We start from the raw sequence: 17964 nt of genomic DNA, 5'->3' as shown, positions 1-17964 counted from the left end.
AGTACACTGCTCATTCTCCCCAGTTCTGTTATATATGTTACAGGTATGTTTTCTGTTTAATATCAGTTTTATTACTCTGAATTCCTTGCTATACATTACTCTGTGTCCATTTCTTACCGTTGTTACTTGGGAAATCTAGTGATTGAACATGCTTCTCATACTTCATTGTTAAGCTAAAATATAGAGAAAATTATGCTTTTTAATGTTATTTTTTCCAGGCATAACATTCTTTCTGATGTTGGAGATGATTGGTAAACTCAACCCTAATTAATGTTTTCTAGTGAAAATTCTATATGTTCTTGTGGGGAACTAGTGAATACTACCTTTGTTAGTTTACTTATTGCTCTTTCCATTGTAGAAAATCTTTGTAAAAATGAGACCAAATCATTCTAATGGTGTATTATGAACTTTTATTTATAATAAACATATAAACAGTGATTTATGTATATAGTATCTATATTTTTTAACCACCGCACATTTTATGTCCATATATTAATGTAGCTTCTGAATCCCTTCTTTTCTTCTTGATTTCCTTAAAAAAGGTGTCTTTCCACAAAAATTCAATCAACTATTGATTTTTCACTTTATTATTCCTAATTCCTAATTAAATAATTTTTAAAAATCTAGTTAATGGTTGAGCATCAAACAATATGCTCACAAAATATGTTAGTGAATTTCAGGGGTACTCATATGTGGAAAATTGATACGAAATATGCGAACACTTTACATGTGTTATTTGAACTATCTTGGACACTCATGCCAGAAGTATATATCAGGTCTTTCTAAAGTGTAAACGTACTAATATACAGGAAAGCATTCCATGTTCTGACTATTTCAGTTAATTGATAGAAGTTACAATTAAAAAAATTTACATTTCAGTTTAATGATTTAACTGTTTAATACATACATAGGTATATGTTATATACACTATATATAATATGTAATGCATAAGATACGTATTAGAGAAAGAAAGAGAAAGACACTAGAGGGTAGCAATCAATGGTTTATAATGAATAGAAGTTGAAACATCAGATAAAAATAAACAGAATACTTACATACCATCAAATGACTGGTGATTAGTGTTAATGTTGAATACAAACTAGTGTGCTCAATTATCTTAAATCAAAAGACAAGCAGTAGTCTAATTTTTTATGAAGAAATAACTTTTCCCCTCTTTTCCTACAAAGCTGTATGTTCCTTCATAAAGACCTTGATGTTTCATCTCAGAACATCTAATGGAGCAGTTTCCTTATGTTCTTCCCCATCTTGTCCCAAATCTGGAAGCCTGCAATATCCCACCTGCCATCTTAACACTAAATCTTCAGATGAAAGTTATACAAGAAAAACAATCTAGAACTATTTTTAATATGCTATTCTGATATTTCACAGAGGGCCATATCCATTTATCTTCTTTTTGAAAAATGTAAACCTAGCACCTTTTATGTGTTTTGCTTCTGAAATATACTTTGAGATAAATTTTAATGACTTTTGGGAAAACAGTAATAGGCACTAATGAATCATGCACAAGATCAACTTTGGTGCATATGTTTTAATTGATATTATGGGACCTGTGTCCCAGGAGAAGTTTGAGGAGATCATCCAGCAGGATGATGGCCAGGTATTTGGGGAGGTGGAAGCTTAGCAAAAATAAACCAGTATTTTCTGATGTTCGTATCCTATGATCCATGTATCATTGTTAACACTGTGGAAGATCAGCTTAAAATATGAAAGGCAAAACAGAGGACTATTAAGGAAAAAGACTGGTTCTACCGTCTGTAAAACAATTTTTAAATTACTTAAGTCTTTTGAGATATATCATTCCAGCTAAAATTTCCTTAGGAAGTACTTCTCCTTTCATCAGCTGAGCCTAATAACTAGTATACACCTAAAATTAGAAGCAACTCAAGTTCCACCTGTATGTTTCTATATTATATCCAACATATTAGTGTAAAATCCAAGATATATTTTAATATGTACCAAAGCTGTTCTTACTGATGAGCAAATCAGGCACAATTCATTCCACAGTGGATAAGTGCAGTGCTGAGAAATATAACTTCTTTGAAATGGTACCTTGTTGAACATGTTTGATAAGTGAAAACAAAGATATTTAAATTACTTTTTGTGTAACCATCAAGGATACTTTAAAACCAGAGGCTTAGTTAATAATTGGATTATTAGAGACTTTATCACCATTGTGGAGACAAATATAATTTAAGGAAAAAAATCACAACAAAGACTTTTTTCATTTTAAAGACTTTATCTTCGTGTGTTATCTGTAATTTTAAGCTCTTGATACCTAATTAGGAAATCTTCATTTTAAGCAGTCATTTGATATTAGAGTATACATTTCCAGCATCAGTTTTAGTGGCTAAATACAGTTTCATTTTATGGATGTTCCATAATGAAAAAATATCTCTTTGTTCAGCATTTAAAATTCCCCCATCATAAATAATATTTGAATGCATAGACACACATATACATCTTGTCATGATCGTCCTATTATCTTTTGAGGGTACATTTCCACAAAAGGAGTTAGGACTCACAACTTTGCATTCTTAACAGTTTCATACATATTTACATATTTCTCTAGGGAAATTGTTGTTTGTATCTCATACTTTTATAAGAATATCTGTTTTAACACAAACAGCACACTGAAAGTGACTACTCAATCCTTCACACATATGATGGAGAATAAAATACCTTTCTCCCCCCGCACCCACTTATATACTTGTACAAAAACAGAAAATAACAAGCATGGAGGAGAATGAGCCCAAATTGGAATCCTTGTGCATTGCTTGTGGGAATGTAAAGTAATATGGAAATGTAAAATCGCTATGGATGACAGTATGTTGTTTTCTTACATGATAAACAGCATTATTGTACAATCCAGCAATTCTGCTTCTGGAGTATATTACCCCAAGGAATTGAAATCAGAATCTCAAAGAAGTATCTGCACTCCCATGTTCACTGCAGCCTAATTCCCAGTAGCAAAAATATGGCAACAAATCTAAATGTTTACTTATAAATGAATGGATAAAGAAAATGTGGTATACAATACAATGCAATGGTATTCAACCGTAGAAAGAGGAGGGAAATGTTGACACATGCTGCATTATCAATGAACCTCAGAGACATTATTCTAGTTTTAATAACCAGGGAGGAGATTTCCTAGACAGCCTTGTACCTACAATTGACAATAGTGTATTGTGAGAAGGTAGATCTTATGTTAAGGGTACTTATCACAATTTTGCAAAAGGGGCCCCTCTCCTGTTCTCCTCTGGGAAACTCTACAAACAGCTGCACTTAAAGGAAGAGAGAGAGGCATTAAAGCATTTAGAACCCCTACTGTGCATCTCCAGCAGCTCCAAGCTTTATCTGCGCAACCTTGAGGTATAAGCAGCGGTAGGCAGGGGATGTCTGATGCCTGAAGAGCTTTCAGCAAAGCTCATTTTTCTGTTGGATTCTTGCCAGCTGTGCCCTGTGAAGCCACATCAGGGAATTGAGAATAAGGCTGATAACCAAGAAAAAGCCTGATGAGTTTAAGATAATGATTGGCTGTCAGAAAACATTTCATGGTAACTGGGAGAAGGATGCTCTTATGTCAACTTGGGGGAAATTATATACCTTGCATCTTCTTGCTGGGTTTGATGTTCTAGGTGCTACTATAAAATGCTCCTAGTCTTTGGCATGTATGATTTGTTTGGAAAGCATTAATTATTTTAGGAGCCATGACCAGGCAAGGAAGAAGTTGGTAGGCAGCATGGTGTATGGAAAGTTAACTGAATTGGGATGTAGATCTACATTTGCACTGATTCACTGAGTTCCCTGGGAGAAGTCCCTCCCCTTTCTGGGTTTCACTTTCTTTATCTCACAAGTGAGAAAGTTGCACTATATCAAGAGTACAAATAAATCTCATCTCATTGATGACTCTTATGATGTTGGCACTGTTGTTGAGAAGGATTCTGAGGTCATAGCTTCATTCTTCAGGAAATAATTATGCAAACTATTTGCAACTATTTGCCATAGCCATAGGGAAGGGAGGGTCGCATCATGTCTCTTTTGCTATCCCTGAAAGAGAATGTATCTGTAATCCCCTCTAAATGGAAAATTCTGTTATTCTAAACACTTACAGTTACTTTGATCCTTGAGACTAGAAAATTATTTTTAACTCCTCTCAATCATTTAAAAATGATACCCCCACACCAATGTTCTACAAAAATATAGCATTACAGAATCTGTTTTTAAGTATCAAAAGTCAAAACTTATATAAAGCATCAAGCCTAGTTTTTCATTTTACTAGGATTTTTAGTTCCTTCCACTGTGCTCTGGTAAGTGAACTCTGCCACACATTAATAAACTAGAATTTGTGGAATCACGCACACACAAACTTTAAATGGTTTATGTAAAGTTTATGCACCTAATAAGATATTAACAAGTCTTGGGAATGTTTTGGAGCCACAGCTCTTCAAACTTTGTATGTTTTTTTCTGTAACTACTTTCGTAATGAAAATATATATTCAGATCATTCATTGTCATGAATATTTGCTAATAATACTACATCCTAAAAATGTCAAGAATGTATTTTATATAATTGCACATAGTACCATAATTATACTAGTATCATATAATTATACAATATTACTGTTTTGTCAGCATTTAGAATGTTATAACTTTATAATATTTTTGTTTACCTAAACATTTTAAATGATACTAGAATTCCAAAGTTTTTTTAGTGTTAACTTTTATTTTCATCTTACTGTTTTCTTAATTTTTTATTAATTTCATATCATCTTTGTTTTCTTCAGGTTTTTCACATATTGAATTTTTTGTTTTTAATTTTCAGGGTACTGATTTTCATATTTAATCTAACATTTTCATTCTTCCTATTTAAATAGCATGAGCTACTTAGAGTGATTGTTTGAAAACAACCAAGATACATGAGTTGCCTTTGAATTTTCCTTATTTGCTTGAGTACCAATAAAATTGTGCTCTCTGATCCTTATGTGCATGTTAAATAGGTGTGTAAATATCCTGCAGTGATTTGCAGTAGTTTCATGGACTGAGATCTTGTGAATACCCACCTCTGTCTATTTAATAGAAAGTTTTCTGATAATATGGTATGTCAAAAAAAGTCACTGCATGTAGTGTAAAAGCAGTCATTCCTAATAATTAGTAATTAATAACTTCTTAATAACCACTTATAATTAATGATTAGTAGCGATTCCTGTTTATTGTTTAATAGGAAGTGTGTAACCTGGACAGATATAGAGAAATAGAACTGATGAAGCAGAGATGGAGGAAAGTGACCTGGACAGCTTGAAATACCCCATCCTCCCAGTAGAAGATAATTGCTTATCAGTTTTTCCCTTTACAGATTCTGAATATCTGACTCAAGTAGAATAAGGAAATAAGAGTAGGGGGGGACAGAACCCTTTGATAGAAATAGTCATAAAGCATGATTTTCTAAGCCTTGAAGTTAGGTTCCATACCATTCATTACCAGTGGGTTGCCATGAATTTTATTTTGGACCATTTATTTTCATTTAGGATTTGAGTAAGATATCCAGAGCTTTGCTAGTTATCTTTTCAAAGAAAAGTGACACCGCACAATCTCCCCATGTTTGACATGTGTGAAATAGATGAAACATGGACCTGGGAAAATTACAGGGGAAAAAAAAGATAATGAATACAGAGAAATACTTTTATTAGAGGTAGAAAATGAAATTAAAAAGGAGCTATAAAATGACAAAGTGAAATGTTTGACCACCCTATTTAATTTGAATTCTACCCTCCTTTCCCTAAAGTATTTCAGTTTTGTTCATAGCATTTTCACTTAACGAAAATCCTAGATAATTTACTTTTCTATTATGTTGGCTGTTTAATGTGTGTGTTCTCTAACTAGAAGTAAGATCTAGGATAGCAAGAGTTTTGTGTGCTTTATTTTTATTCCCTTCTGTATACCTACCACCTAGAACAATGATTTGTATTTATATGTGGTTCATCTGTGGTTTTAGCTACAGATTTCATGATGATGAGTGCTTGTTTGATAATAGCATTTTTTTGGTAAAAATCCCGAAGGGCCTGTTTTACCTGCTGGTTCCTTAAGGTGTAAATGAAGGGATTGAGCATGGGAGCAACAGAGGTATTGAGTACCGCTACCCCTTTGCTCAAAGCCACACCATCTTTTGCAGATGTTTTTACATACATGAAAATGCAACTCCCGTAAGAAATGGAAACCACAATCATATGGGAGGAACAAGTAGAAAATGCCTTTTTCCTTTGCTGGGCAGAGGGGATCTCCAGAATTGTTCTAAGAATGAGTGTGTACGAGAGAATCACCAAGGCCAGAGTTACCATGAGTGTGAATACTGCTAAGAAAAATGCCAGAAGCTCTAGAAACTTTGTGTCTGTGCAGGCAATCAGCAGCATAGGAGAAGAGTCACAGGTGAAGTGGTCAATAATGTTGGAGTCACAGAAATCTAGCTGGAGGCCCATTATCACCGGGGGAAAGATAATGAGGAAACCAGCCAGCCAGGAGCTGATTACAAGCTGGTTGCAGACTTTGTTACTCATGATAGTTGTGTAATGCAGAGGTTTGCAGATGGCCACGTAGCGATCATAAGACATCACAGCCAGAAGAAAAAACTCTGTCGAGCCGAGAAGGATTAAAAAAAAATACTTGTGTCATACAAGCATTATAGGAAATGCTTGTGTCTCCTGTAGCGATGCTGATCAGAAAGCTAGGAATACAGACTGTTGTGAATGAAATTTCTAAGAAGGAGAAATTGCTGAGGAAGAAATACATGGGAGTCTTCAAACAGACGTTTGACAGTGTTAACATGATGATGGTCATGTTTCCACTTACACTCAGTAAGTAGGTGAACAACATAAAGAAGAATATCACAGCTTGTAATTCTGGGTCATCTGTAAGTCCCAGAAGAATGAATTCTCTAATGGATGTTTTATTTGGCATGACTAAATTCTGGATTCTGCAGGTCTGTAGGTAAAAATAAGAGTGGGTATCAACTCCCGGTGTGATCTCAAATACATTTGTAGTGCTCTTATTCTACACAAAGAACAATAAAGCATACAGTAATGTGAAGTGACAAAATACTTATCCGTCAGAATTGCAAACTCATATTGGAATTTATTTAATGGGGAAAAATTAATGTTTTATTACTTTAAAAACTCAAGAGTTTAATCTCAGCTTTGATAATTCTCTGCTGTGTATTTTTGATTACTTACTTAACATACATAAAGTTGTTTTTTTACAGTCATAAAAGTAGGTAATAATGATAAATACTTAGTTTACTTCGTTGGGAAGATTAATATATATCGAATAAATAGTATTTTTGAAGACTTAATACCCATAAAATTCTGTATGCTAATTTTGCTTTTGGAAAACTTACTTTTGAATCAGGATGCGGTCTTTTTGTAGGTTTTGGTTTCTACTCATAGTAAAAATTTAAACAGAAAATACAATATTTATGGGCAGTTCATTGAAATTAATTCCCTTTTGCTTTATCCCAACTTGACTCTACTCACTCCTCTGACTAAAGGTGGCATAAGTACAATGCCAACCCTTATCAATAAATAAAGTCATAGGATAAAAATTCCAGTTGGATTCCTTAAATATAATCAATCATGTCAACAATGAAAGATCATACTACTTTCTTTAAGATTAATTATTTCAGGAAGTTATTGCATAACAGCCTTTATCAAGCTCTGCTTTCAAAAATAATAATAATCTGGTAACTTTATTGTTTATCAGACTAGTTTCTGAGGATGTGATAGGGAAAGAAAGTATATTGGAAGAAAGATAATAGCAGCAATAATAGCAATAATTAATCATATAAAAATATAATGCATTTTTATTATTGATTATTATTGTTATTATTATTATCCATATTATTAATATTATAGTAAAGATCGAAATAGCCTTTTACCCTGTGCCTAAAAACGCCTTTGGTAGGTCCTATTAAGAGATTCATTTTGCAGATGAGGAAATTGTGCAGAAGGGTTACCTGAGGTCACATAAGAGGTATATACAGATAGGTTAGCTTCCATGTCTGTCTTCTGCTGCACCATTCCTCATGTTTTCACACTGATTCTTATTCAATTTCTTTAATGAATTAAAGAACAAATTAATGACCAAATAATGTGTATGCAGCCCAGATTTGAATTGGCTTCAAAACCCAGAGGTTTCTTTAGCTGGATGTATTTCGCTCTGCATTCATATATCAATTATTCTGAAACAGTCAGTCCTGAAAGATAAAGATACGAATATCCATGTGTGTCAAGAATGGGAACTTTTGCTAAGGAGAGTTTTGGAATCCCAGTGAGGTAGATGCTCAATATCTTGAAAGGTATTTATCTGTGTAGTGATGTGCTGCTACTAGTACTAAAAAGAGAGAAACCAGACTGGTTGTAATTGGATGAACTATGAGGGTAGTCTGATTTAATAACAGACTCAAAATGTGTGTTAATAGGAATGTGCAGGTCACAAAAGTGTGGGTTAATGGATCCTGTGGCTGGTGTGATTATGTTTGGTCACACACGTTTAGATTTGGCTAAAAATATGCTACCTGGCTCCCTCCTGAGGCAGAATGCAGCTTATGATACATTTATAAGTTCGGCTGTGACAAATTTAGGATGCTATAGGCAGAGAAAATAATGCAAGAATTGACAAAATGCCCTCATGCTACAATTCAAAGAGAGCAATTGTTAGAGTTACATGATTTAGAAAGATAATTAAAGATGTGGCTAAAGAAGAAACATACTCACATTTATGAGAGTCCTTGATGGATCTGAGTCATAGCTTAAACATAAATATTTTTCTAATTATCTATAGTAAGAGCAACATAATTTCTTAGAAAAGGCTTCCCTCATTTTTACACATTTTATAAAACTAATTCACATTTCTGCATTCACTATTTAAAATGTAAAGATTTTATTCAGATTTTCTTTATCATAAACCATCCTTTTCTCAGTCAAATACTCAATCTTTGAGGATGAGAAAAATCCAGTGAGCAAACTTGCAAAAATATTTTGTTTTGGATTTTAAATGTCATGTGTTTCATGACTTTTCTGATACTGCTCAGTGATACAGATTTTCCAAAAAGGTTTTCTCCAAAAGAAACAGACACATTTTATATATTTTTGAGTATAATGTTAACAGAAGAGTTTGCTTTTGATGGAAACATAAACGAAACCTCTCTGGAGACAGGAAAACTAGTACATCTACAATGCAATTAATTTTAGTGACACTTTTTAATTGAGTTCCCTTGGGAGCCATTAAGTATTGGAGGGATTTAGAATTCTACCTATAATATTGAACTTTCCATGGAACAAAGGGAAAAACGGATGGAAACATTATCTCTTCCTTATTTTTCAAATTATTTTTCTGATTATTATTTTAAATGAAGAAAGACTATCATTGGCTTTCTTGCAAATTTCAATGAGAAAACATGCATATGAGGTCAAAATTTAATTAGGACTCAGAAGAAATCCTAATCTAGGTGGTTCTATAGTACAAACAATGAAGAAGTATTTTGTTGAGCACAACTGAGTTTCTCTTTAGGGAAGGCCGTGCATTTTTAGTTGAGAAATTTAACAAAGTATTACAGATTTCTTAAAATAAATAGTTGCATACTTGGATTTAGAATAGATTAACTATATGATCCAAGATTGGGTATGCTATACTTTAATTATAGTTAGGTCATTAGCATAGTGGATTCCAGGCTTCAATTAATAGTGTCATGGGGATGCCAGACTACGTGGTCTGTACTCTACAATGAAACTCAAAGCTAAAAATAATAGCTGTTACTTTGCATAATAGGGAGGATTTGTAGGCTAGAAGTAATGCTTTTGGTAAATAGTGCTCTATTATGAGGCAGTGGTAAAGACAATATAAAACCTAATAGTATGAGTTTCTCTGAAGGAGTTATGTTACTCTTACACCATTATCAACCAGGAAATCTCTAATCTTTGAAGAGTGGATATACTCAGTGATATTTGACTGAATTTAAATTTTTTCCTTCCCTTCCCTTCCCTTCCCTTCCCTTCCCTTCCCTTCCCTTCCCTTCCCTTCCCTTCCCTTCCCGTCCCTTAAGAAGCGGTACAGAACTGAATCTCTGAAAAAAAAATGCCCTTGGAAAGAATATTTTTGTCCATTATTTTAAAGTCACTTTTTCACAAATGAGTCATAAAAGAAAAGGAAGAAAACAGGGGAAAAGCTCCTTGGCATTGGTCTTGGCAACACTTTTTTGGCAGAGCAAGAAAAACAGAAATAAACAAGTGAGACGATATCAAACTAAAATGCTTCTGCACAGCAAAATAACCAGTCAACGAAATGAATAGGCAACCTACAGAATGGGAGAAGATATTTGCAAACCTTATACCTGATAAGGGGTCAATATCCAAAATATATGAAAAACTTATACAACTGAATAGCAAAAAACAAACAAATCCAAATTAAAAATGGTCAGAGGGTCTTAATAGACATTTTTCCAAAGAACACATACACATGGCCAACAGGTACATGAAAAGGTGCTCAGTATCACTAATCAATAGGGAATGCAAATCAAAACCACAATGAGATGTCACCTCATACTTTGTTAGAATGGCTATTATCAACAAGATAAGAAATAACCACTATTGGAGAGGATGTAGAGAATAGAGAACTCTTGTGCACTGTTGGTGGGAATGTAAATTGATGCAACCACTATGGAAAACCGTATGGAAAGTCTTCAAAAGCTAAAAATAGAACTACCATACCATCCAGCAATTCTATTTCTGGATATTTATCTGAAGAAAATAAAAACACTAACTTGAAAAGATACCTGCACTCCTGTGTTTATTGCAGCATTATTTACATTTAGTCAAGCATTGTAACAACCTAGGTGTCCATTGATGGATGAGTGGATAAGGAATCAACCGACATGACTTTGAATAAGAGGGAGGTGGTGTAACCACAGCACAAACCATTTTATGAGGTTATCCAAGGCTAGTAGAATATTTCTTGCATTTAGGAAGATGGGATTAGGCACCAGATTTTAAAGAGCCTTTATTTTACAATAATTTTAGTTTTAAAAGACTCACAAAAATAGTACAGAATTTCTTCATATATTTTACTCATCTTCCTCTAAGTACAGCATCTTATTTAACCATAGAATATTATCAAAACTAAGAAATTAATTTTGGTATGATACTAATAATTAAATTACAGACTTAACTTGGATTTTGTCAGTTTTTCGATCAATGCCCTTTATCTGTTGAGGATCAGATCCTTAATCCTTCATTGTATTAGAGATCATGTTCCTAACTTTTCCCAACCTGTGAAAGTTCCTAATTCTTCCCTTGTTTTTCATGACCTTATGTATTTGAAGAGTATTGATCAAGTATTTTGTAGAATGCATCCCAATTTTGTTTGTCAGATATATGATATCTGTAAATCTTATTACTGATATTAACTTTGTTAAACTTGGTTAATGGTATCTCCTAGATCTCCATTCTAAAGATTTCCCTCTGAAATTATTAAGTGTTTTGGGCGAGATACTTTGATTTTTGTTGGTGTGGTTCTAAATTGCGGCAGGAGGATAGCATTCTATGATCCTATGATTAAATCTTAGTTTTTTAGTGGGCTTGTGTTTCTGGGCCTTCATAAATGTTTCTGGTAAAATCTTTTCCATTGGTATAGACCTCTGTGTGAAGAATATTCTGAGGTTGTTTCAGAATGGTTACTCTTTCCCTTTCTTGCCTGAACCAGGATGAGACTTTTCTCAGATCTTCACCTTAAGAACCTGGTGGGGAACCCCTTTCTATGATAATCCTTAGGTAATTCTTACTTTCATGCAGTAAGTGCTCAGTTCCAGTAATTTGTCACAATTACTATTGTAGTGTTCCTACCCACTTACGATTTTAGTAACATGTTCTGAGCAAGTAGATCTCAACTGTGACTCTGGATTTCCTGTTTCTCCAGATTTCAGGGTGCGATTTACCCAGCAACTTTACTTCTCTGATGGATCCAAATGAAGTTATTAATATTGAGTTTTTCACCTTTTTCTTTTCGTAAAGCAGAGGTTACACTTTCCAAGCTCTTTACATGTTGGAGCTGAAACAGGAAGTCAATAGAGTTTTCTGTGAAGGTGCTTACATTGTTGGCAAATAAAATCAGTTTTATGTTTTCCTTTCCAATATGAATGCTTTTATATTTTATTTATTTTTTAATTTATTACATAAATTAGAATCTACAGTACAATGTTAAGTAGAAGTAGTAAGAGTGAACATCGTGACTTATTTTTTTTCTTAGGTTGAGATGCTTGAGGTTTTCACAGTGAAGTAAGATGTTAGCTATAGTTTCTTTTTCTCTTTTACTATATTTTATATGTCCTTTGCTATTTCCCATTTATTAGATCTACTTGCTGAGAGTTTTGTCAGATAGGCATGTTAAACATTTTCAGTTGTTTTCCTGCAACTGTTGAGATGAACTCTAGTTGACTAAAATGAATTAAACTCTTACACATTATTAGACTTATTTGCCATTTACTTTTAAGTATTTCAACTATATTCATGAGTAAGATTAGCCACTATTTTTTCCTAATAATGTCTGTTTTCTGGTTTTGCTCTCAGGATAATTCTGTCCTCAAAGGTTAAGTGGGAAACCATTCCTTATTCTAATATATTCTGGGAGAATTTGTGAACAATTACTAGTATTACTTCCTTAAATATTTTGTAGCATTTACCAGTGAATGTGGAGTTTTCTTTGTAGAATGTTTCTTAATTGTAAGTTCAATTTCTGCAATACGTATAGGCCAATTATACCTATTGTTTTTCTTGAGTGAGCTTTTATTATGTCTTTCAAGGAATTTTCCCATTTCATTTACATTTTTTAATTAATACGCCTAAAATTGTTCAAAATCTCCATGTTATCCTCAATAAGTATAAAATATCAGTGATACAAAGTTACTCTTCATTGATACTGGTAATTTGTATCTTTGTATTTTTCCTCATCTAGAAATTTATCAATTTTAATGATATTCTCAAAGAACTAGATTTTGTTTTTATTGATATTTTCTTATTTACTTTTCTGTGTCCTGTTTCATTGATTTCCACACTGATCCGTATTATTCCCTTTCATCAGGTTACTCTGTTTGATTTACTCTCTTATTTTTCTAGTTCATAGAGGTGGAAGGTGAGGCCGTTGATTGAGACTTTCCTTCTTTTCCAATATAATTTTAGAATCTTAAATTCAAATTAAGAATCTTAAAAAGTAAATAATGCTTTAGCTGCATTCTAAAAATTTTGATATGTTATTTCACGTTCAGTTTGTTTAAACTGTATTTTAATTTTTCTTTGATTTCCTTTAGCCCATAGATTACATAGTAACATATTATTTTGTTTTCAAATATTAGTGAATTTTCCACATAGTTTTCCATATTGACTTCTAATTGCACAGTATTCAGTAAACATTCAATGTATGGCTTGAATCTTGTAAATTTCTTGAGACCTTTTGTATCCCAGAGTATGGTCTATTAGATAATGTTTTGTGTGATATTGGAAAGATTGAGTATTCTTTTAATATTGAGTGGAATATTCTAAAAATATAAATTAGGTCCATTTGATAAGGTTGTTCAAGTCTTCCATATATTTACAATTTTTAAAAAACTTTTTCTACCAGTTATTGAGTGTATTGAAACTTATGACTATAATTGTGCATTTGAATGGTGGTGTCAAATTCAAATCTATTTGTCAAATTGTGATTGATTGGCAACCATAGGTTGATTATGGACATGAGTGAGGTAAAAATCAATGAAATCATTCTGTGAAAATCCTTTGGGCACACAGAATTTGCAATGAAGTTTGTTGTATGTTTTGTTGTATGTTGTATATTAGTAAAATTTATAATATGTCTGTGTATTTTTTTATGAGAACTGGTTGTTAAACAGTCACCAGCACACTGTTTCTCTACTCATATGCACTGAAGGATCTGGACATTATTGAGCATCACATTACCTGAGTCATATCTACATCAACAAGTGCAAAGGAAGTATTTATATTTATGTAGAATCTCCAAAGCAACAACTGAAAAATAAAAAGTCTTGTAAAGCAAAGAGATAAACAAAAACATAATACTGGAATAGCTAGAAAATTCACACCTATGATGCCTAAGAAAAGAGTCCAGTATACATCCAGTTCTAACTGAAGTTATTATCAAATTGAGCAAAACACTTTTTACAAGAAGATGTAGTAAATGTTTTTGCTGAGATATGAAAATGTAAATATATGAATGATTTAGACATTCATACCCAGAATTTGTTAATTTTCACCTGTTTTTGATTATGTGTGTAATCCTGTTTCTCTTAACACTTGTTAGAAGAACTCATTTTGTTTCTTAATGGTAAGGAAAAAGACCTAAGCATTGAGAATCCATTAAGGGAAAGTGTTCTAATTGAAATTAAATTATTTCATGTGTTCATGCATCCCTTGTAGAACAATGTAATAAAGAAGCAAATGGATAAATACTAAACAAAGATTTATTCTTATAAGCATACAGCTAGAATTAAGAACTTCTTATAGAAAAGATTTATGTCAAAGTTGGGCAATGCAAACATTCTTAAATCTACATCGTCCAATGTCCATAAAAATTCTGAAATATACGTGTGTGTGTATATATATATATATATATATTTTAAAAGAATGAAATCATACAAATGCTGGAAAACATTTTAGGATATCATCAGTGTATCAGAAATTTTGAAAATTGCCTGGGAGAGAAAAAGCATATGGTTTTAATTGCCAAAAAAAATCAGAGGAAACTGAATCTTAAGAAGGAAAAGGCATGCCAGGTTCTTTCCATAGGAGCCTGAGATGAGCCCCAGACTCATCACTGGCAAATTAAAAGAAAATAATGGGCCATGGAGCAATCATCCCTGTAGTTCATTAGAGGTGCTTCATGGTGAGGATATCGGGGTTTTACTGAAATGTCAACACTACACTTGTAGTAACTTTGGAATTTTGTCCAAAAAAACACTAAGTATGTTATAATATTGAAGCATGGACTTCGCAATGAGTATAATCCCTATGCCCCAAATAGCATAGATCAACATTTATAATGTAAGATACAAGGATAAATAGAAGCACACTAGACGTAGGAGGCTTTACCTCACAGACAGGTTTATTTCAATCTTATGTACTGGGAGAAATAATTTTTTTCAAATTGTGTGACAGTAACTTTTATTTAGCTCTTGATTGATGCCCAAAGGGAAAGTTCTTCGGTGATTATTAGAACTCAGTTCTGGAATTTTTATTAAATGTCATTCTCACTTTGTGACATCAAATCACTCATGCTTAAAAATTTTTCAGGGCATTTCAATATAGAAAAATAGTTGAATCAAATGAGGTGAAAATGGGATACATGGAAAATAAAACCTGAGGGGAAAGGAAGTTGAATATAGTAGTGGATGGAAAAATATAATGATGTTAATAATTGTGTTAGACATAAGGTTCATTTAAAGTTCAGGTCATGAATTTCTTTATGATTAAAATTTATTTGAGAAGCATTTTTTTGGCCAAGTTCTTAAAGGACTGCTTGACCTGCTGGTTCCTCAGGGAATAAATAAAAGGATTTAGCACTGGGGCAACAGAGGTATTGAGCACTGCTATACCCTTGTTCAAAGCCACTCCTTCTTTTGCTGAAGTTTTGACATACATGAAAATGCAACTTCCATAAGAAATGGAGACAACGATCATGTGTGAGGAACATGTAGAAAAGGCCTTTTTCCTTTGCTCAGCAGAGGGAATCCTCAGAATTGTTTTAAGGATGAATACATAGGAAAGGATCACTAATGTTAAGGTTACCATGAGCGTGAATACTGCCAGGAAAAATCCCATGAGCTCTAGGAGTGCTGTGTCCGTGCAGGAGATCAGTAGCATAGGAGAAGAATCACAGGTGAAGTGGTCAATGTTGGAGTCACAGAAATCCAGCTGAAGTCCCATGATCACAGGTGGAAAGATGATGAGAAATCCAGCCAGCCAAGAACCAATGACAAGCTGGTTGCAGATTCTGCTGTTCATTATGGTTGTGTAATGCAGTGGCTTGCAGATAGCCACATACCGATCATAGGACATCGCAGTCAAAAGGAAAAATTCCGTTGAACCAAGGAGTATGAAAAAAAACACCTGGGCCATGCAGGAATTATAGGAAATGGTCATATCCCCTGTTACAATGCTGACCAGAAATCTAGGAATACAAACTGTTGTGAATGAGATTTCTAGGAAAGAGAAATTCCTAAGGAATAAATACATGGGAGTTTTGAGGTGGGAATCTATCAGAGTGAGGGTGATGATTGTCAAGTTTCCAGTTATACTCAGTGTATATGTGAAAAATAGAAATAGAAAAATGAGAATATTTAGCTCTGGGTCATCTGTTAATCCGAGAAGAATGAACTCTTTCACAGACGTGTGATTTTTCATTTCTTATTGCTGACTTCTTCCTGGTCTGTAAATGCAAATAAGAAACAAAGATTTAGTGAGTGCAGGGTTACTTTTTTTATCATCTCTGCTGGTTTAAGAAATATATACTATAATGAACCAATAAATTAAACACCAAGTTGTACTGAATTTTGAAAATATATGTAAACCAGGATAAAAAAAACTCTTACATCTGTAGATCACTAGCCATATAATATTGAGTAAGTCACTTGATAAGTCTAATAATCTTATATGAATAAGAAAAATATACTTATCAAATGTGTTTTACTTTCTTTTAAAAGTTGTATGTGTGAAGAAATTAAGCAGAACTCTATAAAATGTTATAATGTTCAGTGACCACATGTTCTAATGATTTTTCTGAATATGAAACCTTTTAAATTTGTTATTTTCTGTAGTTTTTTCAAAATTTTTAATGTTATTCCTGGCTACATGGATAATTAATAACTTTCTGAAAGACTCAGGGCCATCAAAATTGATATTTATATTCTCCTAAACAAACTCAGAACTTAAAGTTTTTCTTTTCTGAATTAAATAGTAATCTATTGCTTTTTAAGAAGAGATTCTTACAACCAAAGTTAGTTGATCTAAGTTATAAATTGATTAGAAAATGGAAAAATGAATGAGGTGAGACATGAAAAATATGCTTACCATTACATAAGCCCATGTGGTAGCAATTTGACTTTTCAAACCCAAATATTCTGTTACTTTACTTCAACTGTGTGTCAGTGTGTGGTGCTTTAACTTTGGAGTATGCATAGACTTCACAACTTGTTCCTGCCTTTGATTTTCTTATGCAATAACATACTTACATAGTGTGTAGGTGGAATTTGGCCGAATGATCTTGGTTGCATAGAGTGAGGTGGAACATACTAAAGAATAATCCAGGAGAAAGCTTATTCCTGAAGTTGAGAAGGCCCAGACAGAAAGGTGACATAGTCCCACTAGCTGGTAGAAGGTGTTACATTCAGATGGCAGGCCGAGTATTCAAGAGGTTCTGAAGATTGTGCTGCAGGAAAGGGTTGGTGACATGGTAGCAGAAGCTCTGTGGGTTGTCCCAAGTAGTCCATTCATGTAAAGTCTGAACGTCTGAGACTCAGGTAGTATTGCAAAGTTTTTTTTATTGAGTAACAATGTCTCTGGTACTAACTCGTTGTTTAGGAGTAAAGCTAGAAGCCCTGGAAGTGGGAGAGAATTGCAGCAAAATGGACCACTGTCCTAAGGTTTTAACTGGTTACACAGCAGAACCAGAGAGCACACTTTCCTGGAATGTGGGTAAAACTCTCAAAAAACTAAATAGATTAAAAAAAGAAAAAAAAAAAAGTAGCATCAGGGCAGTAGTTACTTCAGTGAAACTGGCAAATAGAGGTGCTAAAGTTATATATTTTGCTGGTTAATTAAGTGAAGCTCTTAGTTCACAGGGAGACAGCTCAGACCTTCTTGAGTGAGAGTCAAGAAGTAATAGCTGTGGAAAAGA

General features: G+C 33.3%; 2 protein-coding genes across 2 annotated transcripts; both read right to left on the bottom strand.

The window, feature by feature from the left end:
- Positions 1 to 5960: 5960 nt before the first annotated feature.
- Positions 5961 to 6972, bottom strand: LOC105101020 (olfactory receptor 6C65). Its single transcript, XM_010994107.3, is given in 2 exon segments — positions 5961 to 6662; positions 6664 to 6972. Coding segments are annotated over 2 exon segments (1011 nt in total).
- Positions 6973 to 15545: 8573 nt separating this feature from the next.
- Positions 15546 to 16472, bottom strand: LOC105101021 (olfactory receptor 6C76). The gene has a single exon (XM_010994108.3). It carries the CDS (start codon positions 16470 to 16472, stop codon positions 15546 to 15548), a length of 927 nt encoding a protein of 308 aa, XP_010992410.1.
- Positions 16473 to 17964: the final 1492 nt, after the last annotated feature.

The sequence above is a fragment of the Camelus dromedarius genome, chromosome 11 (genome assembly GCF_036321535.1).
Source record: "Camelus dromedarius isolate mCamDro1 chromosome 11, mCamDro1.pat, whole genome shotgun sequence".
Classification (NCBI taxonomy): Eukaryota; Metazoa; Chordata; class Mammalia; order Artiodactyla; family Camelidae; genus Camelus; species Camelus dromedarius.
This window is presented reverse-complemented; position numbering and strand designations above follow the sequence as displayed.

Bases quoted from the DNA above. Each gene is read 5' to 3' on its own strand.
- LOC105101021 (XM_010994108.3), bottom strand. From the start codon at position 16,472: ATGAAAAATCACACGTCTGTGAAAGAGTTCATTCTTCTCGGATTAACA.